General features: G+C 42.2%; 1 protein-coding gene across 8 annotated transcripts in view; it reads left to right on the top strand.

Moving 5' to 3' along the window:
- The window catches only part of DOCK3 (dedicator of cytokinesis 3), a 541,072-nt gene that overhangs the window by 392,026 nt on the left and 122,132 nt on the right, over positions 1-26,914 (top strand). For all 8 annotated transcript variants that reach the window (XM_089781050.1, XM_089781049.1, XM_089781053.1 and 5 more), the window contains exons 15-19: positions 19,684-19,808; positions 24,187-24,349; positions 24,843-24,949; positions 25,504-25,675; positions 26,541-26,638. In XM_089781050.1, the coding sequence (XP_089637176.1) occupies positions 19,684-19,808; positions 24,187-24,349; positions 24,843-24,949; positions 25,504-25,675; positions 26,541-26,638 (665 nt within the window). The remainder of the gene's footprint in view (positions 1-19,683; positions 19,809-24,186; positions 24,350-24,842; positions 24,950-25,503; positions 25,676-26,540; positions 26,639-26,914) is intronic.

Genomic DNA, 26,914 nt, shown 5'->3' with positions numbered 1-26,914 from the left:
ACCTGTCAAATTGAAATGCCAATCTCTTACTTCTCGTTACCAATCAGACCCAAATAAGGAAATTTTGTGATCAGTGTTTAGAGGAAATGTTGGATATCTGTAAAAAAACTGTGCTGACATACTAACATCTTTCATGCAGTCTCAAAAAACCGTCCTTTCAGAAACCATAGTGAAAAGGGCAGCAGGGGTTATATGGGAAGTATTTTTAAGACAATCTAGTGTAAATGGTGTGATCAGATGTTTAGAACTGTATATATTTTAACACTCTTGAAAGTATCAGGAGTTCTTGCTTTCAGATGGGTATGTGTATAGCAGGTTCACACTTTCTACAACAAAAACTACTAGAGAAAAAATTAAACACTTGAGAAACAGAATTTTATAATATAAGCTAACCTTTAAAATTACATTGGGTGTGTGTGAGAGAGAGGAGGAGGAGGAGGACATAGGGATCTTAACCTCCAAATTCTATATTTTAATAATAACCCTGGGAATTAAAAAAGAAACCATTTCAAATTAAAATGGTGTTTTTCTGTATTTTTGTGACATAAATCTGAATATTGCTAAAGAAATGGCATTAGTTGGCATAAATCTGAATTTTTTTTTAGTGAATTTACCAAAGAATTTTTTCGGCCTAAGAGCATGTCAAAGAATTTCACTTATTTGGCTATATTCTAAACCTATATTCTACAAGCAACGCCCAATGGCATGGTAGTACCCCATCATACTACAGTCTGCTATTCAAGAGATTGTGTATCAGAATAAAATTACAACTCCTATTCAGTGAATTGCTATGAGTTGATATTAGGGCCACACTTTTGAAATTTCAGTTCTTAAATCCATATTTAGACACCTACATAAACTGGCCTGATTCTCCTTCATAAATTGCTCATATGGATCTTTACTCTTGGGTATGATGAACTGCCCATTGTTGAAAAAAAACAACAAATGGTCTGGTAGCACTTTATAGACTAACAAAACATGTAGATGATATCATGAGCTTTCGTGGGCACAGCCCACTTCTTCAGATGACCGGAGTTACCCTTGTTGGTTCCTTCAGTCCGGTAAAGGTATAGAAAGTTCAAAGAATAGCTCAGTATCCTCAGTGCTTCCCTCATTGTTTTTCCTCTTCCTAGGGCACTAGCCCTGCTCTGAGTACTGTCATAAAGTGAGATTGCCCATCCTCCTCCATGCCTCTCCTCTTTTAGACAGTTCGTTTCAAAAGGGATTGAGGGGGAGCAAGGGCCGCCCCCAGTCTAAGCATAAGAGATTTCCTCTCTAATAGGATCAAACCAGTCTACAAATCTTCTAGACCAGGGATGGGCAAAACACTGTCCACAGCCAGATCGGGACCATCAAACATTTTTCTCTGGGCCACCATGACCCTTTGGATGAGGCCAGAGAAAAATGTCCCATGGGGTGTTCTGGCAGTCTGCCTGCTGTGGCTCCGGCCACACCACTCCTGCAAGCAGCTGACTGCTGCTAGCAAGCATGTCTCTGTGTCTGCCCCCCCCCCCCCCCTTCGAGAGTGCACAGAGACAGATATTCCAGTGGTACGGCAGCTTTGAGCATCATGAAGCCACCATGGCACACAGGCAGCCTGTCTGCCTGAGTTCCCTGTTGCAGCCTGGAGCTACCTATGGTAAGCACATCCTGGTCAGAGAGTTCACCTTGCACCCCGTTCTGCACCCCAACTTTCTGTTCAAGGTCAGAACCCCACCTGAATCCAATCTCCCTCCAAGACCTGGAACCCCTTCCTGCAACCCAGCCCCTATTTGGAGCTCCCTCCTGCTCCCAAACCCCGCATCCTCTTCACTAATATAATAGAAAAGTGTGATCCTTGACCACTTACCAAAATTCTTAGAGTGGCCCTCCTGCAAAAAGTATTGCCTACCCCTGTTCTAGACTATGGCTTGTGGGGTAAGTTTAGCAGCCAGTCCATCTAAAAAAAAATCAGTCCATATGAGTAAGATTATGGATACACTATCGCTGTGACGTTTCTGGTGTTCGGCCACTGGAAAACTAAAATGTAAAGCTGCTTCTACAGAATGCCTTCACAGTGTTTCCATCATTGAGATATGCAAGGCTGGTTCTTTCAGCTTCATATTCATCTGTATTCCTTTAACTTGGACTCTAGATCTGGTTCCCAGTTCAGGAGAGCTTGACCCGATGATGCTCCTCTGATAAACCTCCTGCTGCTCATTAATCTCCCTAAATTGGGAATCCCTATTGTCAGTTCTTATAGGAGAAAAAACAGTCACATACCAGAGTAAGTGGTTCTTTAAGGTGACAGTGGATGTGGATTCACCCTTGCCACTTCTTTGGAGTCTCTTATTAAGGATTCCTGAATTAAAAGAAGGGTACAGGGTGCAGTTGGGGCAATTATTAGTGAGTGCAGAGAGGTTGGGTGCAACCCAAACCTCATATGGCACTGAGTATTAGAAAATCCACACTTGTGCACTAGGGGTGTGCATCTCCCCAAAGTGTGGGTTTTCATGGACAGTCATCTTGAAGGACCAAAATTATTACAGTAAATAACTTTCTTTCTTTTGAGAGGTGCTGAACACCAGAACTCCATGAGATCCAGTGGCTGTAGGTGTTTTGCATATCTAAAAATTCAGTCTCTTGTTTAGGCATCTAAATATGGATTTGGGTATCTAACTTTAGGCACTCACACTTGAAAAATATGACTCGGTTATGTCAAAAATGGAAAAATCACACTGGACACCCCCTGACAACCAGTACCTTTCTCTGAAGAGTCCATGCACAGATGAGGAGTTAGGTATAGAGAAGCTCCTGACCAGAGTGTACATGGGGTAGAAAGAAAGAAGCAGTCATAAATGAAATGATGCATAATGCAAACATTTGACTACCTGGACAACTCCCCATCCACAAAATCAGGAAACTTAAAAAAAAAAAGAGAATTACAGTGATGCTGATTAGCGCCCTTTCTCCTCTGGAAATACATGTTATTGCAAGTGAAAATGTGCTTGACCTCATCCATTCTGTAGCAGATATTTATCCATCTCATGCAGTTTGGCACAATTGGTAGACTCAGTTTAGACGAGGTCCAATATTAGAAAACCAGGGATAATATAAATCAGACTTGAATTAACAGAACTATGAAAATAAAGATCGCATAATCTCTGGTTCCAGTGTTAGCACTGCCAAATTCAAAAGGCTTCATTTTCAACAACTTTATTTGTATTATTGGTGATTTAGAAAAGAAATTGCTTCTTACCAACTCAAAACCTTTTGGGTGCTTTTGGTAGCTCTCAAGCATGTCCACTTGTCTCTCTTTCAGGCTGATTCCTTCTTGCTTTATTTCAGAGCTGTTGCTGTCTTATTAAAGACAAGGTTTCTTCACTCTGGAACAATTAGCAGTTTGCCCAAAGGTTTATATCAGAATCATACTCTGCAACTGAGTGCATATTTTCAAAAGGGTATTAATAACCACGTAGGGGCTGTGTCACCTAATGTTGCTCATATACACTGATTCAAACCCATTTCAAATGAATATCCTTGGCCACAGTTTTTAACATCTTTTTCTCTTCTGTTTTCTGTAATGGGTCAGCAAGTTCCTTATGCCCCCAGATGTCCAAACATTAAAATTCTAAGGTTACAACTTTTCTTCCAGTTTCTCCTCACCCTCCCTGGCTTTTTGGGTGGCATTGGTGTGAAGTTTCTTCTAGTAAGCCTCTCCTCCCCCATCAACCAAGAACCTTGACTGAAATCCAGCAGTCCTTAGGGAGCAGAGGTACTGGAACCAGTCAAGTTTTGCATATGTCCTGATAGTTGTGCAGAACATTTCTAAAGCCTCTTAGGACAACCATGTGTATTTCAGTTTTAAATGTAGAAGTTCTGAGATTTTCATTGTATTGTCATCTGGGAAAAGCATCTTGGTGAACTAAATGCTCTTGGCTACGTCTAGACTGGCCCCATAAGACGGAATAGTCATGCAAAGCAGGTAAGTCAGAATAGGGAAATCCGCGGGGGATTTAAATATCCCCCGCGGGATTTAAATAAACATGTCCGCTGCTTTTTCCGGCTTGGGGAAAAGCCGGAAAAAAGCGTCTAGACTGGCGCGATCCTCCGGAATAAAGCCCTTTTCCGGAGGATCTCTTATTCTTACTTTTCCTACTGAAAGTAGGAATAAGAGATCCTCCGGAAAAGGGCTTTATTCCGGAGGATCGCGCCAGTCTAGACGCTTTTTTCCGGCTTTTCCCCAAGCCGGAAAAAAAGCGGCGGACATGTTTATTTATATCCCGCAGGGGATATTTAAATCCCCCGCGGATTTCCCTATTCTGACTTACCTGCTTTGCATGACTATTCCGTCTTATGGGGCCAGTCTAGACGTAGCCCTTTTGTGTTCATGTAAATCAGAAGGGATTCAGTCAAACCAGCCTTAAGAAGTTTCTTTCTAAGTTGCTGTTGGATATAAGAATGTCCATTTAATCCTGACAATAATTTTACCTTTCCCCAGAGATAAAAGCAATGAGGCATGTGCTGCTTGCCTTTTGGATTGCAACTTTATTTGTATACAGAACTTGCTATCAGAAATCTATTGCATAGGCATGGCGTTTGTCAGTTTCCCAATGGACATCCCTTCCCTTCCCCATGTGCTGATAAGTATTCTGTCTTTTACTTTGATCCTGTGGTGAAAAGTGCATGCTTCATCTTTTACTTGTGAATGATGTCTCTTTCTCTTATCTCTCTCTCTCCTTTCTAATTGTCCTGATTCCTCTTTTTTCCTTCATTCCCTCCTCTTTCTGATACAGAGATGAAGATAGTTGGGTGTAAGTTTCTGCTTTTCTGTGTAATGTCTGCTTGCTGCCTGCTTTTTTCCCATTTTTACTTCATGCTTTTTTCATGGAATGTTGGGGATTGGTAAAAGAAACAAGCCATAATAGTAACATCATGGGGAAGCTTTAGTAACAGGTGGGCATTATCAGTGCATTATCAGTCTTTCTTCACACAAATGTATTCCAGACTAGGAATCACAAGGTGTAACAGGATGCATCAGTATCGCAGCTTAGAAAGCTTTGGGCATCAGTGCTTCGAATGTTCACTAAGTTATGGCAAGAGAAACATTAATAACAGGGTTTGTCAGCTGCTTAGAACACAATCATAGGAAGAGGGTTAACAAGACTAAAAGGAAGGCATCATTTTATATAAATTTATAGATAAGTGCAACAAGAGATTAAAGACCAATCACTTTCATTAGTCAGAAAAAAGAAAATAAACAAGGGTTAAGATGGAGCAATGAAAATTGAAGTAAAATATTAAAAGAATCTCTTTGTAAAAATAGAAAAAATGGAACCGGCTGAAAGGAAGTTTCTGGAATCATTTATTGATATTCAAGGATAGAAAAGATCAGGGCTGAGCAATAAGCGGCCCGCAGGCCAGAGGTGGTTCACCACAGGATTAGGGCTAAGGGGGGAATGGCGATCCGTGGCCAGCGTGAGTTTCAAGTGGCCTTACCTACAGATATGCCAGCAAATAAAGTGCCAGCAACCTGCAAACCACATCCAGTTTCTTGCCCACCCCGGGAAAAGTCACTTATCTAACCTGAACAGGAGGGATAATGAAAACATTAATTTGTTTATGCCACGGCATATGCTAGACTATCCATTAGTATACCTTACCCACTCTAAAGTTTGCATGATTTTGTCAGTATGAAAGAAAAGGAGAGGGGATAGAGGTCAACTTTCTACAAATGGGAGCAAAACCATAACACTACATACAAATATTTGTGTAGGTCTATCCTGCTGGCTTTATAAATCTATTTATAAAAACATGGTATTAATTCCTTAGATCCACAGGTCCAAAAATCTGTAATCAGAAAGCAGATTTCTCTAGTTCCCCTCAGAGACACAGGGAAATACAGCCTGACCATTCTCTTCACCAAAAGCCAGAGTGATCATCATGTATGAATCCCAGTGATGATGCTGTAATACAGAGAATACATAATCATAGAAATTGTGTCCCCCCTTTCTACTTTAATATTGTTCCTGTTAACATTAATATAGTCCCGTGCATATTTTTAAGAAAGAATAGAAGCTGACACTCATTTACATTATGACAAGTTATATTTACACCAACTTTAGGGATTCTTTCACTGCCAAAACAGTGAAAAGAGTCCTTCGTGTAAATGAGAATCAGGCCCAGTAGATCCTTAACAAGTTTTCAGTGGTGATTAGAAGAACAGGAGAGTTATAAATCAAATACAGCATGATATGGTATAAGACAAGCTTTTGCTAAAGGGTTCCTATTCATCATATGGATTACAGTTAATTGCAATTTGTTAAAACAATAATCTAGTGAGGTTCAAAAGATACATAATCAGGGCCATGATAGTGTTAACCATAGCCCTGATTCTGTCATCCCTATCTATTAGGAAAATTACCATACTAAGCAGCCCTATTTATTTAAATTGGACTAGTAGTAGAGGAAGGTACTACTCAATGTAAGGGTGGCAAATTAAGGCTACCTAAGGGTACGTCTACACTGCACACTTATTTCGAAATAAGCTATTCCAGAATAGTTATTCCGAAAGCTTATTTCAAAATAACATGTCTACACTGCAGGGAAGCCTCAAAGTTAGTTGGAGGCAGACTTCCCTAATGTAGACGTGCTATCTCCATTTAGAGCCCAAGGAAGCACTGGGAATGAATAACATAGAATGGCCCTGGTGAGAGGCTATTTCAATATAGCAGCAGTGGAGCGTCTAAACACTCCTTATTTCGAAATAGCTATTTCAGAATAGGTGTTATTCCTCATAGAAAGAGGTTTACAGATTTTGGAATAAGCCATCCATTATTTCAAAATGATTTTGAAATAACGGAATGGCTGTGTATACGCCGCATTGTTATTTTGAAATAACACTGGTTATCTCAGAATAACGGGGCAGTGTAAATAAAAAACTGGTTGTGAGCTCTTTCAACTCATTATAGTTAATATCTTGTAAAACTACTGCAAAACCTGAGGTTTTGCAGGACAACAGCAGTAAAGGTATCCAAGAAGGAAATGTCTATTAAGCAAGTTTCTGGTTTGACTCTCATGAGTCAGGAGGGCAAGGCCATCGGCACTATAAAAGCCTTGAATCAGTATAGATAATGCACATGGTACATGCTTTTCACACTGTTATTGCTTTAAAATTAATATCTTACATTTAAGAACGTTTATTGACTTGGTAGACTGAGTCCCTTAGAAACTTAGGCTCAGATTGTAGGCTGATTTATATCAGCAGCTCTCAAATTTTTGTATTGGTGACCCCTTTCACATAGCAAGCCTCTGAGCAACCTTTTATAAATTAAAACCACATTTTTAATATTTAACACTATTACGAATACTGGAAGTGAAGCAAGATTTAGGCATGTAGTCTGACAGCTTGCGACCCCCTGAGGGTTCATGACTCCCAGTTTGAGAAATACTGATTTAACCTGATGTAAGTCCATTGCAATCAACTGATATGTGCTGATTTATACCAGCTGAGTATCTGAGCCCTAATTTTTACATATAGTGTGTGGTCTGGGTTGATTTTCTTTGTTTTTTGTTTCAGAATCAGAGATCTGAAAACCAAAAATAGTTTCTATTGCTGAGCCCCACTGATTTAAGATGGCATACAGACAAGTTAATAACTCAGGGTACGTCTACACTTGCTCCTTAGTTTGAACTAGGGATGCAAATGTAGCCAACCAAAATTGCTAATGAAGTGGGGATTTAAATATCCTGCACTTCACTAGCATAATCTCGCCCGCGTGCAATTCTGCTCGCCAGCTGATTCAAACCAGGAAGCGCGCTCTGGGACGCGTTAATTCGAATCAAACCCCTTGTTGGTTCAAACTAACATTACTCCTCAAAAAATGAGGAGTAACGTTAGTTTGAACCAAGGGGTTTGATTCGAACTAACGCGTCCCGGAGCGCTCTTCCTGGTTTGAATCAGCTGGCAAGCGGAATATTTAAATCCTCACTTCATTAGCAGTTTTGGTCGGCTACATTTGCCTAGTTTGAACTAGGAAGCAAGTGTAGACGTACCCTCACAGAATAGGGCCATTTCAATTGGTGGGCAAAGACAGATACATATGTTAGGTTTTTAATATACCATTAGGATGGAGCTAATCTTGGGGGCTGGCACTGGGGCGGTCTGGGGGGATTGGGTGCAGTGGGGCTCTAGAAAAAGGAGCCTGGCACTGGGTGTCTGCTGGGGGGTCAAAGAGGCAGGCAGCTGTCACTGAGGCATTTGGGATTGGGGCTGACACTGGGGGATTCTGAGAATGGGAGGCTAGCATTGGCAGGGATTGGGTGCAGGAAACTCTGGGATGGTTGGGGTTAGTGGAAGGGTGGGGGTTCTGGGTGTTAGGACTGGCACAGGGGTATATCCCAGCCCCAGGGGCGGCCCGTGAATACTGTATAGGCAGACTCGGCGGTTGCCTAGGGTGCCACCTTCAACGGGGCACCCAGGGTGCCCGATGATGACATCATGAGGTGCCTGGGGCGCCCGATGATTACGTCACGCCATTGAAGGCTGTGCAGGCAGCGGTGCCAATCGCGCGTTCTGCCTGGGGTGCCAGCTGCCACAGCCGGCCTTGGGCCGCTCCTGCCCAGCCCCGGCCCCCAGAGCCGCCATGAACAGACAACTTTAGCTGCACCAGCTGTCCGCCACATGGCGGCTGCCAGAGCTGAAGTAGGCTGTTCACGGTGCCTCTGGAGGCCAGGGCTTTTGGCAGACCAGTAACATTTATTTGCAAGTTGCATATGCATTATTTGCATACTGATGGAAATATGTGAATAAAATTATACCAGTCCACCAAAATTTTGTGAATGGGTTTGCTGATCAGCCTTATAAACAAAGTTCGGAACCATTGTTCTAATAGATGCCCACTATTAATTAAGTTGTCACTAAACTAAAATCATTCATATTTTTAAGATATTTTCCATTTGAATCTGTTAAAACAAAGGATGAATATTAGCAATTTTCTAAATAATCTGCAATACGTTTTTCAATTTCTGGTACTTCTACAAACCCAATATATAGTTATAGCTGCTTTTCATGGCATTTTTGAGTTAGAAGATAGAGGATTTCATTTTCATGTAAGTGAAGTTGCTAAAGCTAGCTGGGTTTATAGCTTGTTCAGGATTTGTTTTCTGAACCTGAGGCTTCATAAATAGAGGAAAAAAAGCTCCAGTGGAGAGAGGAAGGAGTCATTTGGTATATTTTTTTCCTCTAAAATACAGAATAATATAATTTGGTTTTATGTAGCATTTTTCACACTCAAAAGCTTTTAAGGCATTTCACCGAGAAATAAATTGCAGTAGCTGTCTATGTGAATGCTATAAACTTTATATGCTCAGTAACAGTTAACACCTAGTTTTGAAAATTGGAAGCACTTTTGCTGACAATAACATAAGCAGAGACACTAATGCTATGCTATTGAAAAATGCCACTAGATGTTTAATTTAAACTTGACAGCCACCCATAATGAATCTTAGAACAGTATTATTCCTACCTTAAAAATATGAGGCCACTACTAATCCCATTTTCTAATCAGCAATATTCTCCTTACAAAGATATGAAGTCTCAAACAGTCCAAACTTCCAAGCCATATTGTTCCTCTACCAAAACCATGAATAGAGTAATTTCAGGAAAACTTAAAAAACAACAAATAGTCTAGTAGTACAGGCAGTCCCCGGGTTACGTACAAGATAAGGACTGTAGGTTTGTTCTTAAGTTGAATTTGTATGTAAGTCGGAACTGGTACATAGTGTCGGGGAAACTCTAGCCAAACATTTCTCCAGAGCTCAGTTTTATTCTCCCACACCTCACTTCCCTCAGTCCTTTATTCTCAAGCTGAGATGTCTGCTGAGAAAAGCCGCTCCGCGTCTCCCTGGTCTGCTGGGGGGGGGCGCTAGCTTCGCGTCTCCCTGGTCTGCTGGGGGGAAGCAGCTAGTGTAGGGTTGCCTCACCCCATTTGTAAGTAGGGATCCAATGTAAGTCAGATCCATGTAACCCAGGGACTGCCTGTACCTTAAAGACTAACAAAACATGTAGATGGTATGATGAGCTTACATGGGCACAACCCACTTCTTCAGATGACTGGAGTATTAGAAGTCCAGATCCAAGAATAAATAAGGGAAGGAGGAGGGAGGAAGACAAAAAGGGGAAAAAAGGAGGAGAGGGAAAAAAAGTGACAGTGAGTTCCAACCCTTCTCTGTGTATTTGGCTTGTGGAATTGGCCTGAAACAAAACGGTGACTTGGAGATCCATTAATGAGTGTCCAGGAAGATTAAAGTGTTCTCCAACAGGTTTTTGTGCATTGCCTGAAGAAGTGGGTTGTGCTCACGGAAGCTCATCATACCATCTACATGCAGCACGAACTAGGTAGTTCGAACTAGGCTTCCTAGTTTGAACTACCGTTACTCCTCGTAAAAACCTCATTTTACGAGAAAGAAGGGATGTTCTGAAAAGGTATTTTTTCCCAACATTTGGCCCAGTTTAGATGGGCCAAATGTCGGAAAAGCTTCTTCCAAAAAAAGAAGTGGAAAAAACTATGCAAATTGTGGTTCGCAATTTGTGTACCTTTTTCCGAAACCCTCCCGCAGTGCAGACATAGCCTAAGTGTGAGTAATGAAAATGGAGAATTGGAGTTAACAAAATAAGTCCCTCATTAGCATATTTTTTGCCAAGAAAACTCGTAATGTAGACATAGCCTTATAGTTGTATGTCAGTCCAGCTGTTATTTTGGAAGTTGTCCAAAGGGGTGGAATGACTGCGATACGGAGATGTTCCACAAAGTTGCAAGGAATGTGTGGGAGGCATTTGGGGACCAATTGTATTTAATCTTTTTATTACTAACCTCAGCACCAAAAGTGAGAGTGTGCTAATAAAGTTTGCGGATGACACAAAGTTGGGAGGTATTGCCAATTCAGAAAAGGATTGGGATATCATACAGGAAGATCTGGATGATCTTGTAAATTGGAGTGATAGCAATAGGATGAAATTTAATAGTGAGAAGTGTAAGGTTCTGCATTTAGGGATTAATAACAGGAATTTTAGTTATAAGCTGGGGACACATCATTTGGAAGTAACGGAAGAAGAAAAGGACCTCGGAGTCCTGGTTGATCACAGGATGACTATGAGCCGCCATTGTGACATGGCTGTGAAAAAGGCTAATACGGTCTTGGGATGCATTAGGCGAGGTATTTCCAGTAGGGATAAGGAAGTGTTAGTGCCATTATACAAGGCATTGGTGAGACCTCATTTGGAATACTGTGTACAGTTCTGGTCTCCCATGTTTAAGAAGGATGAATTCAAACTGGAACAGGTACAAAGAAGGGCCACCAGGATGATCCAAGGAATGGAAAACCTGTCTTATGAAAGGAGACTCAAGGAGCTTGGCTTGCTTATATTAACCAAAAGAAGGCTGAGGGGGGACATGATTGCACTCTTTAAATATATTAGAGGGATAAATACCAGGGAGGGAGAGGAATTATTTAAGCTTAATACCAATGTGGACACAAGAACAAATGGATATAAACTGGCTAGTAGGAAGTTTAGACTTGAAATTAGACGAAGGTTTCTAATCATTAGAGGAGTGAAGTTCTGGAACAGCCTTCCAAGGGAAGTAGTGGGGGCAAAAGACCTATCTGGTTTCAGGATTAAGCTATATGGGTTTATGAAGGGGATGGTTTGATGGAATAACATGATTTTGGCAACTAACAGACCTTTCACTATCAGTGGTAAATAGGCCAATGGTGGGATGATAGGAGTTACTATAGAGAACTTTTCCTGGGTGTCTGGCTGATGAGTCTTGCCCACATGCTCAGGGTTCAGCTGATCGCCATATTTGAGGTCGGGAAGGAATTTTCCTCCAGGGTAGATTGGCAGAGGCCCTGGAGGTTTTTTGCCTTCCTCTGTAGCATGGGGCATGGATCACTTGCTGGAGGATTCTCTGCATCTTGGGGTCCTTAAACCATTTGAGGACTTCAATATCTGAGATATAGGTGAAAGGATTATTCTAGGAGAGGGTGGGTGAGATTCTGTGGCCTGCATTGTGCAAGGGGTCAGACTAGATGATCATAATGGTCCCTTCTGACCTTAAAGTCTATGGCTGTGTCTAGACTGGCAAGTTTTTCCGCAAAAACAGCTGCTTTTGCGGAAAAACTTGCCAGCTGTCTACACTGGCCGCTTGAATTTCTGCAAGAACACTGATGATCTCATGTAAGAAATTAGTGCTTCTTGCGAAAATACTATGCTGTTCCCGTTTGGGCAAAAGTCCTTTTGCGCAAAAGCTTTTGCGCAAAAGGGCCAGTGTAGACAGCTCAGTTTTGTTTTGTACAAAAAAGCCCCGATCGCCAAAATGGCGATCGGGGCTTTTTTGCACAAAACTGCGTCTAGATTGGCACGGACGCTTTTCCGCAAAAAGTGCTTTTGCGGAAAAGCGTCTGTGCCAATCTAGACGCTCTTTTCCGCAAATGCTTTTAACGGAAAACTTTTCCTTTAAAAGCATTTGCGGAAAATCATGCTAGTCTAGAGGTAGCCTATGAGTCTGAGGTCAAGGAAAGCAGTTCTGTTTGGTGGGAGGGGAGGGGCTGGGTGAGAACACAAATGTTCTGCTTGGAGCATGATTAGGGACTTCAGTATCTCTGTTTGCTCCTCCTTCACTTTATTCATCTGCTCCCAGCTCTTTGCAATGCGTTCCTCACTCTCCTTCCTGTTCTGCCCTTTCTGTCCCTCAGGGTCTCTCTCTCTAGTCCCTGCATTTTCTCTTTTTTTTTTTTTTTCTTCCCCTCTGAGTATTGGGGCCCCTCTCAGAACATGTCCTCCTTGGTCTCTTCCTTATCTGGTAGTGGCACTTCATCAATGTGTAGAGGCCACGTACACAGGAGCACAAGAAATAATATAAAGAAGCATATACATGATTTTTGGTTCACGCACAGTTTTGAATCATCACAATAAAATGCATCTCTTTTAACATACAGATTACTTTTTCACTGTCCCTTGATAAGAACATATCTCAGCAGATACCCTAAACATGGTGAGTTCAGCTCAGGCAGGTTTGTGGCAAGATGTGGCAAAGGGTCTAAGTTGTTTTTTAAAGGGATCAGTGCAGGTGACTAGGGACAGTATTGTAAATTCTGCCACCATTTTCCACAGGCAGGGGTTATCAAAGCCAGTATCACAGTCCTCAGGGTAGCAAGGGTGCACTTTTGCACTCATGCAACTTCAGACCAGGTTTCTATGCTGCTCACCTCTGTACTGCTTTGGTCCCGATTGGCACAGGAAGGAGGAACAAAGCAGCTCTGCCAAGGAAGAGGATTGGTGAATACCTCCACACAAGATTCCTAGAGATCTCTCTAGAGGACACCAGTGAAGTCACAGTGTGAATTACAATTCTATCCCAACATGTTGCACAGGGGAATGCAGGGTACACTCAAACTCACCCAGTCCTGTATAATTCTGTCCCTTCAATCACTCCTAGATATACAGATCAAAGGGCAGCTCTACCTCCTACAACTGAGCAGTGTCTGCTCAAGATCACTTACCAGGACTCTCCTGTATCGTGTACACCAGACTTCTGGGACTGGCTAGACTCCTCCGGAGTAGAAATAAGGTTCTGATGCCATGCTACCAGACAACCCTATTGTATGTTCTGTATCATCCTCCATCTCAACTTTCTTGTCCACTACGTTGTCCTTGGCATTGAATTCAATGTCCATTGCCTCCAGGCTCACTGAAGTATCCATGAGGCTCATGGAGGGGGAGTTGCCACTAAGGATGGCATCCGGCTCCTTACAGGAGTGTCAGGTCTTTGGCTTTGCCTTCCTTGCCTTCTGCAATCTCTGCTTGTGCTCATTCACCTTCACAGGGCACTGCTGCATGTCCCATCCCTAGTCCCTGTCCAACAAACCACAAGAAATTTGACCTTAGGAATCAAAGTTCCGATGGTTGATGCAGAGCTGGGACTGCACAGCCTCCTCTGCCCATAGTGCCAGCAGATCCAGCAACTTGGGTGTTCTCCAAGCAGATGCCACAACAATCAGCGGAGAAGATGCGATGTGAGATTTCCATGCTGAGCAGACAGAAAATGGAATTTAAAAAATTCCTGGGCCTTAAAAAGACAGAGGGATGGATGCCTGTGTACATGTGTGGAGGCCATTTACAACAGAATTGTTAACTCCCCCCTTTCTGTGCGGAACTGCAGTATACATTTGCTTTTGTGCCCTTTGCTTTGGGAAGCACCTTATTTTTAGAAAGGTCATGTTTGCTCTGCATTAACATTACAGATCCCCAAGCCATTTTTGTAAATGCAGTTTCACCATTGTGCTTAACTAAAATACCTTTTCTCCCTCGTTATTTTTCACTGTGATGTGAATCAGGTTATCTACGATACGCAAAGCTGTCTGTATCTGATGGATTTTCTTTATATATACTTATATAAAGCATCTTGGAATGTAAGACGCTATGTAAATATAGGGACCAGCTATCCCATTTTTAAAGGGACAGTCCTATATTTAAGCTCTCCCTGCAGATGTCCCAACTTTTTCTTAAAAACAGGCAAATTGTCCCTTATTTTCTGTCTCTCTCCTCTATCCATGTCCTTGGGATGCGCTGCTGGCTGGATCCCGGCTTACCAGCCACCTATCCACCAGTGGTGAGTGAAGTGGATCTAATGGCTGATGATGGAGTGAGTGAGCAAGCTGGTGTCAGGGTGAAGATGCAGTGTATGGGGCTGGCCACTCCACCTGCTGGTCTGTCAGTCCAGCCCCCACTCTGTGACAGAAGGGCTCTCAACCAGAAGGGCTCCATCCCCATCTCCTGTTTCCAGCTGGCACTGGCTGTGCGCTGTGACTTGTAGTGGCTGGTGAGTGCAGGCAGGCACCAGGTGGTGACTAGTTACTTGTTGCCACTCCTGCCCACCCATTAGCTCTTTACATTGTCCCTCTCTTGCTTTCCATTCCCAGCTTTGCCCCTTCACTTCCCAAGCACTACTGCTTCTCCATACCCCGCCCCCCCCCCACCAGTGGGGCACATTGCATCCCAGCACTATGTGGGAGAACCAGCTCCTGGGTAGAGTGCTGAGCTCACATACTTGGGCCAGCAGGCTCCCTGCTTCCCTCACTGTCTCTGGCTGGACCCACATCCTGGAAAAACCCAAGACCTTCCAGCCTGCGGTGCTGGCCAGTAGGGGCTGAGTCCTGCATATGCCAAAGCCCTGCACAGCTCAAGCACAGGGAAACTTCTCTGCCCCTCTGATAAGCTTTGGTGGGGTAGTGATGGTGATGGTGAGAAAGTGATTTCCAGCCTGTTTTCACCCCAAACCTGTGGGCTGCATAGCAGTCCCCTGGACAGTGGCTTAGCACCCTCTTTCTCTCACCTCCTGTTCTGGGTCCTGCTCCATTCCCTAGGCGCCGCCCCCACTGAGCCACGTTTCTGGCCAAGCTCTGTGACCATTGCAGTCAGGTTCCCTGAGCCATGGTGCACAAGGTATCCTAAGTGTTTCACCCCTTCCTGCCCATACCGTAGCCAGGGCAGAAGGCAGCTGGGTTATATTGGTGGCCAGCAGCAGCCTGGGAGTGTTAGTTGCTATTCAATGCTATGCAGGCAGGAACAAATGAGCTCTGCAAAAACATGAGCCAGATCATCCCTTCCTTCCCCTCTGCAGACAGTTCCCATCTCTTCCCTCCTGCACAGTGCTGGCTACATTCTGGAGTGAACTCTGGAAGAAATTGGGAGGGAAGCATGTGACCTTGCGTGCCTTATCCCCGCCTTATACCAGGAGAAGTGAGTACATCCTGGGAGCCCTGCCAGGGATGGGGGTGGAGAGCAACAAGCTGGGAGGATCAGATTGGTTGGTCACCCCTCCATATGGGTATGTCTACACTACCACCCTAGTTCGAACTAGGGTGGTAATGTAGGCATACCGCACTTGCAAATGAAGCCCGGGATTTGAATTTCCCAGGCTTCATTTGCATAAGCCGGCCGGCGCCATTTTTAAATGCCGGCTTGTTCGAACCCCGTGCCGCGCGGCTACACGCGGCACGGGCTAGATAGTTCGAACTAGCAAGCCATTCCGAACTATCTGTACGCCTCGTGGAACGAGGACATGGATAGAGGAGAGAGACAGAAAATAAGGGACAATTTGCCTGTTTTTAAGAAAAAGTTGGGACATCTGCAGGAGAGCTTAAATATAGGACTGTCCCTTTAAAAATGGGATAGCTGGTCCCTATATTTAGCACACTATGAGAGGTGTGCAGGAGTGTGTGTGTCACCTCTGCCCATGTAAACTCTCAGGGTATGTCTAGACTACATGCCTCTGCCGACAGTGGCATGTAAATTAGACATACCGACATAGTCAGTGAAGTGGGGATTTAAATATGGCCGCCACGTTGTGCCAGCTCAGCTGTTTGTCTGCACAAAGCGGCAGTCAAGGCGGGGATCAGTCGGCAAGGAAAGCCTTTGTCGACCAATCCCTTATGCCCGACACTCTGCACCCTATCCCTACCCTCCAACATATCTACCTCTCCCCCTACTTTAGTGTCATCCACAAACTTGCTGAGGGTGCAATCTATCCCCTCATCCAGGTCATTAATAAAGATGTTGAACAAAACCGGCTGTAGAAACGATCCTTAGGGCACTCCACTTGAAACCGACTGCCAACCTGACATTGAGTCGTTGATTACTACTTGTTGGGCCCAGCAATCTAGCCAGCTTTCTATCCAATTTACAGTCCATGTATCCAACCCATACTTCCTTATCTTGCTGGCTAGAATATTGTGGGAGATTTGTATCAAAAGCTTTGCTAAAGTCAAGGTATAACAACACATCTACTGACTTCCCCATGTCCACAGAGCCAGTTACCTCATCATAGAAGCTGATCGGATTGGTCAGGCATGACTTGTCCTTGGTAAATCCATGTTGACTATTCCTGATCACGTTCCCCAATCTCTCAGCTCCCATTGGTTGTCTTTTTCTGGCCAGTGGGAGCTGAGGATTGGGCTGGGGGTGAGGAGATGATGTGAAGCCTCCACCAACCTCCAGAGTAGAGAGTCACACAAAGCAGCTCTGTGTTTCAAACAGCGGCTGCCGCGTGCCTAAGGGTCCCAGGAGGGGCATCCGCGGGCTGGATCTGGTGGCTTTGTGGGCCGAATCCAGCCCATGAGAGGTATCTTGCCCACTCCTGAACTGCATACTATTTCTTTTTAACAGGTGCTCAGTCTGAATTGTTCATTTGAATGTTTGTACTGCATAGTTCTGATTGATTACCCTTGAACTTGCTTGAATACAAATAATTTTACCAGGTGTCCCATATTCAGCAGAAGGAAATATGATCACCCTATATAAATATAAAATATTGCTATAAAGCAAAGCTAGAGACTGATTTGCAGCCTGACACTTGAACTTGCTGAGTTAGTCTTCAGCAAGATGGAGTAACCATTAAGAGGCTCCAAAATACCTAATTATAGTTAGTAAAATTTATTTCCAGAAAGTTAGTTTGTAGCGGTAAATTAATTCTTCTCTCCATATGAAGCGTGATGAGGAAAATGGGTGTAGTTTTCACTAGGGACTGACCAGAAGCAATTTCAAAGCAAATAACCAACCATGCTCTATTTCTCTCTTTCATGTCAACAAACAGTTGCATTTCTTTAATAGTCCCATAGCACGCACATAAATGTCGGCATTTTGAGCAATGAGACTGATTAGAAATACATAATTGCTTTACCATCATTTGGGTTGCTAGGTATTAAGTTTGACCAGTAATCATTATTAAGAAAAGGTAGGTAAAATGCCTGAAGGTCTTCACAAATGTCTGTGGTGTCAGTTTCCATGTGACAATCTCCTCCCCCCATTAATTAGCCTTGGCATTTTCAGATCTCTTAATTATGAGATGCTTCAGGCTGCAAACTTCACAGAGCTACACAGTGGGAGTGGGGGTAATGGAGCGAGGAAGAGGCTCTGCATACAGATTCCTATTCATAAACAATTTACAACAGAGGTCTCAGCAAAACAATACAGCTTTGTATCTAATATTCCATGCTGAAGAGTTATACTTGTCACCAGGGAAAAATGAGATAAAGATGAGGCTTAAAGCTTGTAGTGTTGGTCCATAAAATGGATTTGGGAAGGGGAATAAGGAATACTTCACTTTGGGTGTAGACTACAAGAAAGACACTGCATTTATGACAGCTACAGAAGGATTACCCTTGCTGCCTGAAAACTAATGCTGCCTCCTTCTTTGTGCTTCTGGTTAATAAACAGATTTAAATGCATCAGCTTCTTCAAGTACTGAAGTGGAAAAAGCCATGCTTCCAAGCAGACTCTGCATTGCTGGATAGCCATCCCATTACTTCATTGTTTAGTTTCTTTGGGCTGCTTTGCCTGAAAGGGTTTGATTTTTTTTTTTTTTAACCGTATACATTTTTCATGGTGCTAGCATGAGCTGTCCTCTAGTATGCTGTATGGGGGGAAAAAACAGATGAGAAAGTGTATCTTTAGAAGCCACTGACAGTTAAAACCAAATAAATGAAAAACCTAAAAAAAATGGCTGCTCTCTAGTCTCCTTTTGTTACAGAACATAAACACTTTAGAGTTGACGGCATTAGATTTGAAAGCTGATTTTCCCACCTCAGCAGTAAATACTAGGAAAGTGGACTAGCAGCTGTCAAATTCAAAGCAAGAAGGGGCTGAATGATTATTACCCCCAATAACATAGCATCTGTATGTCCGGATATAATCATCTGTTCTGAAAGCAATTGAAAATGAGGTGATGAAAAATTGGCAGGCATTTCTAGTGCTTTCTCCCTAACACTCCTCCATAGACTCATTCACTGCAGCTCAGCAGAGGTTTTAATTACCAACAGATCTCCTAAACAAAGAACAGCTTTTGCTTATGTTACAGTAATAAGAAACTTTAGTTTTGTTGTGAAAGAGCTGCTTGAACTTAATTTTCTATTAATTGCTACAAAATATCCTAATTTTAAAGCATACCAGAGACAGTTAATCAGGTGTTATTGACCATTGGTTAAACTTACTCTATCATCCAATAAGATGATTCAGCAAAGAATATGAAGTTATTTTCCCATTCTCTTCACTTGATTCCAAATTCAGTTTTAATATGAATGTTACTAACAACCTTCTGATTTAAGCAAAATGCAGGACAATGTAGCACTTTAAAGACTAACAAGATGGTTTATTAGATGATGAGCTTTCGTGGGCCAGACCCACTTCCTCAGATCAAATAGTGGAAGAAAATAGTCACAACCATATATACCAAAGGATACAATTAAAAAAAATGAACACATATGAAAAGGACAAATCACATTTCATATGTGTTCATTTTTTTTAATTGTATCCTTTGGTATATATGGTTGTGACTATTTTCTTCCACTATTTGATCTGAGGAAGTGGGTCTGGCCCACGAAAGCTCATCATCTAATAAACCATCTTGTTAGTCTTTAAAGTGCTACATTGTCCTGCATTTTGCTTCAGCTACCCCAGACTAACACGGCTACATTTCTATCACTCTTCTGATGTAATGCATTCTTTGGTCAAATATTCTTTTTATATTAACCTGCTACTTGGAATGAGTTTGGTCAGGTCAAAAAACTGAAGAATTAAGTCAATCCTTGCCTCTATAGAGGCACCATGCTTTTATTTAAACATGTGGCTCTTCTCTCTCACATTAGGTGATATACGTAATGACTTGTACCTGACATTGGAAAAGGGGGATTTTGAGAGAGGTGGGAAGAGTGTGCAGAAGAACATTGAAGTGACCATGTATGTTCTTTATGCAGATGGAGAGATTCTGAAGGTAAGCAGAGAAGTTTGTGTCTGTTCTGAATTACACCAGTGTCCACTTACTTGTTCCATGCACCTATTCTCTTGCCTTCTTTAATGCCGTGGAAGTTTTGAATAAAATGAGTTCCTTCAACTCTTTTGCCCTTTTGGGGTCTTTATTTATTTCTGTACTTTGATAAAGAGATACAACTATCAGGCTTGAATTAACTTATGACAATTCTGATAGTGGAGAAATGATGGTAAACTGCTGAGTTTGGAGACTTGGACTAAATGTTAATGAACATAGTAACTGAAGAGCTAATTTAATTAAAATTTTCATTCATAGAGAATCAAAACTGAAGAATTCTATGTGAGTGATAGGGGAGTGTAGGGGAGATGGGTGTGGCTGACCAAATTTGAGTAAATGGCATAGTGCTGTGGTGTGTGGGATCACTGACAGCCCCAGGGGGAAGGAGCCCCTGCTACAGGATGCAGAGGGAAAGCTCCCCATTTTTAGTTTCTAGCAAAAGAAATGTAAAGTCTCAGGTCTGTCTTCTGAAGTGTTGTCCTCAAAGGAACCTGCACGAGCAGGTTAGGTGACTCTAGATGGGTGAAGGCTCTTTTTCCTCTGAACATTACCTCAGATTAATTAGAGATACCTGAATCCAGTTAAGGGCTGCCATTGACGTTTAAAACCCCTCTTCTAGTGGGAGAAAGGAGAAGAAACAAGGTGCAGCAGGAAGAAAAGGGTTCTCCTTTTCTAGTTTTTTCCTTACACAGGAAACATTGAATTTACTTCTGATTTGAGGAAGGGCTAGTAACCAGAAACCAACATAAGTCAATATTCTAGTTAAGGGTCCAGGAATTGCATTTATTTTGTGTTTGGGGGCTCTTTTCATTAAGAGAACTACTCTGGCCTACCCTCATCCTAACCTTGTAAATATTGTAAATGAGCCAAAGATGAGAATTTCAATACTTGCAGAGTAGCACTGACTTCCTCTGGCCCCTCCCCTGCAGCCACAGAGAGAAATGCTGATGTGACAAAAATGGTGCCTTATACAGAAATCTGTGCTATTGGGGGGGGGGGAGAAAGATGTAGAAAGAGAGACACTTCACCTTTGATATTGGTTCCTCCTGAGCTGCTGAAAAGTTGGAAAGTCCAATGCCTCCACTGATTATGGTCATCACCTAGTTGTTGGGGTAATTCATCCTAGTTGAGGCCAGATAATTCCTCTGGCACTGTGGTCTTTTGATTCTTTCTTGATCTTCCACACTTTCTCTTTCCTCCCTCAGGTAACCATCCTATTTCAATACTTATTCAGCATGTCTCCCATCCTCTGTACGATACACTAGGGCTACGTCTAGACTGGCATGATTTTGCGGAAATACTTTTAATGGAAAAGTTTTTCCGTTAAAAGTATTTCCGCAAAAGCACGTCTAGATTGGCAAGTACCTTTGCGCAAAAGATTTGCTTTTGCGCAAAAGCATCCGTGGCCAGTCTAGACGCGATTTTGCACAAGAAAGCCCCGATTGCAATTTTAGCCATCGGCGCTTTTTTGCGCAAAACAGTTCTTCCCTGTCTACACTGGCCCTCTTGTGCAAATATTCTTGCACGAGAGGGCTTTTTCCCAAGCGGGAGTGTGAAAATATTTGTGCAAGAAGCACTGATTTTGTACATTACAAAGTCAGTGCTCTTGTGCAAATTCAAGCGGCCACTTTTGTGCAAAATCTTGCCAGTCTAGACGCACCCTAGAAGTTTTACCTGACATTGCTCAGATCCTTCAGGGCAGAGCACTAGAGGTGTGGGGGGGGGTGTAGGAGTTAGGGCAGGGGCTTGGAGATGTGGGGGGCTCAGGGCTGGGGATGTGAGGGGTTCAGAAATCAGGGTTGGGAGTGAGGAGGGGCTCAGGACAGGAGTCAGGGTGGCCAGCAGTTGCTCCCTGGGGATGACATGGAGTGGTGGGGCCATGCTGGCCATCTGGTGGCTACATCCCAGTCAGGCAGGGATAGGGTCCAGAGTGACCTAGACAAATTGGAGGATTGGGCCAAAAGAAACCTGTTGAGGTTCAACAAGGACAAGTGTAGAGTCCTGCACTTGGGATGGAAGAATCCCAAGCATTGTTACAGGCTGGGGACCGACTGGCTAAATAACAGTTCAGCAGAAAAGGACCTGGGGATACAGCGGATGAGAAGCTGGATAGGAGTCAACAGTGTGCCCTTGCAGCCAAGAAGGCTAATGGCATATTAGGTGCATTAGGAGGACCGTTGCCAGCAGAGCTAGAGACATGATTATTCCCCTTTATTTGGCACTCATGAGGCCATATCTGGAGTATTAAGTCCAGTGCTGGGCCCCCCACTAAAGAAAGGATGTGGACGCATTGGAGAGGGTCCAGCAGAGGGTAACAAAAATGATTAGGGGGCTAAAGCACATGACCTGTGAGGAGAGGCTGAGGGATTTGGGCTTATTTAGTTTGCAGAAGAGAAGAGTAAGGGGGGATTTGATAGCAGCCTTCATCTTCCTGAAGGGAGGTTCCAGAGAGGATGGAGAGGGAAGCTGTTCTCAGAAGTGACAGATGGCAGAACAAGGAGGAATGGTCTCAAGTTGCAGTGGGGGAGGTCTAGGTTGGATATTAGGAAACACTATTTCACTAGGAGGGTGGTGAAGCACTAGGATGGGTTCCCTAGGGAGGGGGTGGAATCTCCATCCCTAGAGGTTTTTAGGTCCTGGCTTGACAAAGCCCTGGCTGGGATGATTTAGTTAGGGTTGGTCCTGCTTTGGGCAGGGGCCTGGACTTGATGACCATCTGAGATCTCTTCCAATCCTAGGATTCTATGATCTTAGTAGCCATTCTCTGCACCCGTTCCAGTATTGAATTCATTCTTTTTGTTCCTTCCATATAAATATTTCAAATTGACTGAGAAGTTTAAAACATTAAAAGGGGGGAACCTACCTCACCCCAAAAAATAAAAAAACTGGGTTAATCAGTTGAACAGAATAACAGATTCTTTCAGCTGTCCTTTTTCTGCTTTATTTTAAGATGTATGGGTTAGTCAGAGCTTCCATATTACAAAAATCAGTAACCCAAAAACTGGGTTACTACTTTCCTGGGGAGAGTGGAGTAACAAACGAAATCAAGTTCTTCTTGGAGATTCTTTCATCTTTCTTTTTTCTCCTTTGTTTTAAGATGTATGATGTAGTCTGAACTTCCAGGTTGCTTTGCATGTTTCCAGCCATTGCATAGATTTGTGCTTTACCTTTTGTGTATCTGGATTTCAATACAAACCTTGGAGTGTCCCTTTCTTAAGATGATATGGCCCTTTCTTCAGCTGTTTGGCATCTGTTCAGTATTTCTCCCAACTGTCCTATCTCCTGTTGTAAATAGGGGATTCAGAAAGTTTCCATGATTCTCCTAAATGAAATTGACTTGTACAGTTTTTGTTCCTTCGTGTTCTGAGAATATATAGATTAGTCAAGACTACCCCAGATTTTTTTAGTCTCCAAGGCTTTGTCTACACTGCAAGTTTTCGCAGCAGAAAATATACTAATAAGGGACTCATTAGCATAAGTCAATCTCATTAGCATATTTTTTGCTGTTTCTTTTTGCACAAGGGGTTTTTGCGCAAAAAGAAGCAGTGTAGCCGCTTCCATTTTTTGCAAAAACCTGTTTTGCGCAAGATCTTTATGCCTCTCTCCTCATTAGCATATTTTCTGCTGCAAAAACTCGCAGAGTAGATGTAGCCCAAGAGTAGGAATATACTCTGGTATCTTTAGATGATATTTATTAACCTGAGTGTTCTTTGCTTACCGTTATTCAGTGACATAAAATAGAATGTTCTGAGCGCACTGGCATTTGATCTCAGAAAGAGGCTGTATGGCCAGTGCTTCAAAGAGACAAAAATATGAGAGCTCAGAGGGTTCTTCCCTGTATCACATTAGTGCACTGGGCCCAAAAGTAGGAATCTAGCCAAATGATGCTTTCAGAGAAGCCTGATTACAAGCTTGTACTGCCCTTTTTTTCCCTTCTGATCTATTGAGATATATTTTGTACTTACTTGATGCAAAGATAAAACTAAGTAATAATCTGAGGAAAAAAGAAAGAAAACAAATCCTTTTTGAATGTCGCTTGAGACACAGGTCCCAGAGCCGTACCTCTGATCCAAAGTCACCTCTATCTTCTAACCTACAAATGCCATGAAAAGCTGCTATGGTTATAAAATCTCCCTTCAAAAACTTCAGATTCCTTTACATACAGGTTTCTCCTTCTATTTCTGTCTTTGTATTTGCAGAAGGGTATGAACTACAGAGAAAAAAAGATAGATTTCAGTAACCTCTCCGTGAGACTCCATCAATATAATAAAGTGACTTGCATAGCAGTGTGATGTCTTATTCTTTCTTTTGTGTTTTGTTGCAGGACTGTATCAGTTTAGGCTCAGGAGAGCCAAACAGAAGCACATACCATTCTTTTGTCCTCTACCACAGTAACAGCCCTCGTTGGGGGGAAATTATCAAGCTACCCATTCCTATAGACAGGTTTCGTGGGTCTCACCTCCGCTTTGAGTTCAGGCATTGCTCCAGTGAGTGCAACATAATCCTTTATCCAAACCAAATCTAAAAATATTGATTCCTTTCCATTGCAAGTGGAGGATTACAATGTCATGTCACTGAAAGAGGAAAAAGAGGGAACCTTAAAGTACAGTCTAAGTATAATGTTATCAAATAGAAAAAGAGGATCTAGATTAGGAAATGCAGTTCAGGACAACAAACTGAATCTAGATAGACTCCTGGTCCTTTGACATATTGTCTTTACAAGTTGTACGTATGATTTATTCTTGTCAACACATCATGATAAAGGCTTGTCTGATTTACATTTGTAGAGACTAATTTTGTGGTTAATATAGCATAAACTGTGATGTGTGTGTAAAATTAATCTTGATGTGGCTTCATGCCCTTGGTTATTAGAAATACAGAGAAGTTAAGGAGTGAGTATGTGGCATAGGGAGTGAGGGGGGAAAATATAGATGCACACTTGCAGAAATGTTTTCTGTGTTCTTTTGTTTCCTGTTGCAGCTAAAGACAAAGGTGAAAAAAAGCTTTTTGGCTTTGCATTCACTCCTCTGATGAGGGATGATGGTACCACCCTGTCAGATGATATCCATGAACTTTATGTTTATAAGGTACTGTAGAGCACAGCATTTTTTCAGGAACAGCTGACTTTTTACCCGCAAATTAAAATGACTTCTATTACTCTTTTCTGTTGTTAAATTCAATCTTACTAGTATTTATACCCACTGAAGGATGCTATAAAGGTATATTATTATGATTAACTAACATGCTGTGGAAGCATGCTGTTGGGAACTAGATCATAGTAATGTGAGACACCACACTCCAGCTCAGCAATACTCTAGCAAAGTAATTTTGTCCTTCCAGGTAACCCTAATTTTTCCTTTGGGCATACAGATGTAGCTCTCAAACAGACATGCTATATATATATGAAAGGTTTTTACAATTTCTGACAGGATCTGTGGGTGGAAGACCACATCTTAAGCAGTTAATGTACTGAGGATGGCAAGCATAGGTTTCTGTGTTTAGAAAATGAGATCCTGATCTCTGCGTAGGGCTTCTAGGCACTGTGATAATGTAAGTAATAATGTATTGTTAGTCAATTGCTGGCATATGTGGAATAAAGTAAATCAACTGGTAACATTTAGTTTCTTTTCTGTATCTGCAGTGTGATGAGAACAGCACATTTAATAATCATGCTCTGTACCTGGGGCTGCCCTGCTGCAAAGAGGACTACAATGGCTGCCCTAACATCCCTTCTAGCCTCATTTTCCAGCGTAGCACCAAAGAGACCTTCTCAATCTCCACCCAGCTCTCCTCCACCAAACTCACCCAGAACGGTACCATAACTATCCCTCCTGAGAACAAGGCCACGGAAACATGTTCTGTTTTTTTTTTACTAGAATGTTCCTTTTTTCCTGTGGTTTAGTGTTAGCTGTGCTTATGTTTACTAAGCTCCATTGCTACTGGAATAAATAGAGACAGGATTTTAAAGGACATTAGCATATTAACTTCTAACAGACAGATTGTAGGTTTCTGTAGAGGCACAAAGGCTAGGATAGCAGACATTGTTAATTTTTATTAAACTCACAAGAATAGTAAATTTTAAGTTAGCTTGTTTACTCAATTCTAAATTAGCTTTGTTGGGCTTTGTACTAAAGGTTTTTCTGTGTTCAAGACTTGATGTTGCTTACTTAAAGCCCTCAGTGGTACCAAAGGGTGAAATGTGATTGCCTACAATGTAACATCAAGGCAAAGTGGGGACAGATACAAACTTTAAAAAAACCTATTTATTTCTTTGTCAATAGTGCAAGAGAGGTTTTTGGGGTATACTCTTTGGGTTTTCTGTTTGAGGTGAGGAGTATCATATCTTAAGGGTGACTTTCCTCCTACTTGCTTATAAATTCTGGCTGGTTCTGAGTGTTTCCAACCCACAAGCTTGATTTGTTATGGAAAGGATTCTTGAACTGCTGATAGTATTTTAGAGGCTTCACTTAAACTTTATGCCATGTTTCAGTCTTTTATTGTATTGCATGAAAAGCAAGATTGAGACCACACGTGAGTTCCAAATGTGCAGTGGAAACAAACATTTATTTTGAAATTTAGTATCGTGCCCGTGTTACTGTACTGCATGTAGCAGACATTCTTCAGTGTCCTTGTGCTTTGTGGTATATCATAGTGCATGTTCCTTGTGTCGTTTTGCAGTGGACTTGCTTGCCCTCTTAAAATGGAAAGCTTACCCAGACCGTGTAATGGATATCCTAGGAAGACTGAGGCATGTCAACGGGGAGGAAATTGTTAAGGTATTGAGTCAACCAATGGTCATTATTACTGATGGAAAAATTATTTTTATGGTAACAGAAGGAAGCAAACCAGAAGAGGCCTTTTTGTGGCAGACTGCTGTCAAAGTCCAGATATTATGACTGTTATCTGAGATGTTATATCTGGCATTTTTAGGAGGGCTTGATTTTTTTTTTTTTAGTATATATTTTTCAATATCTATATAACTAAGAAAAAGTCATGTTTCTGCTCTACTCCTTAACCAAAAAAGTTAACAATTGAGATAATGTTGAACATTA

Source organism: Pelodiscus sinensis, chromosome 11 (assembly GCF_052426305.1).
Source record: "Pelodiscus sinensis isolate ZL-2025 chromosome 11, ASM5242630v1, whole genome shotgun sequence".
Classification (NCBI taxonomy): Eukaryota; Metazoa; Chordata; order Testudines; family Trionychidae; genus Pelodiscus; species Pelodiscus sinensis.
Note: the sequence above shows the minus strand (reverse complement) of the source record. Positions and strands in the feature narration are given on the sequence as shown.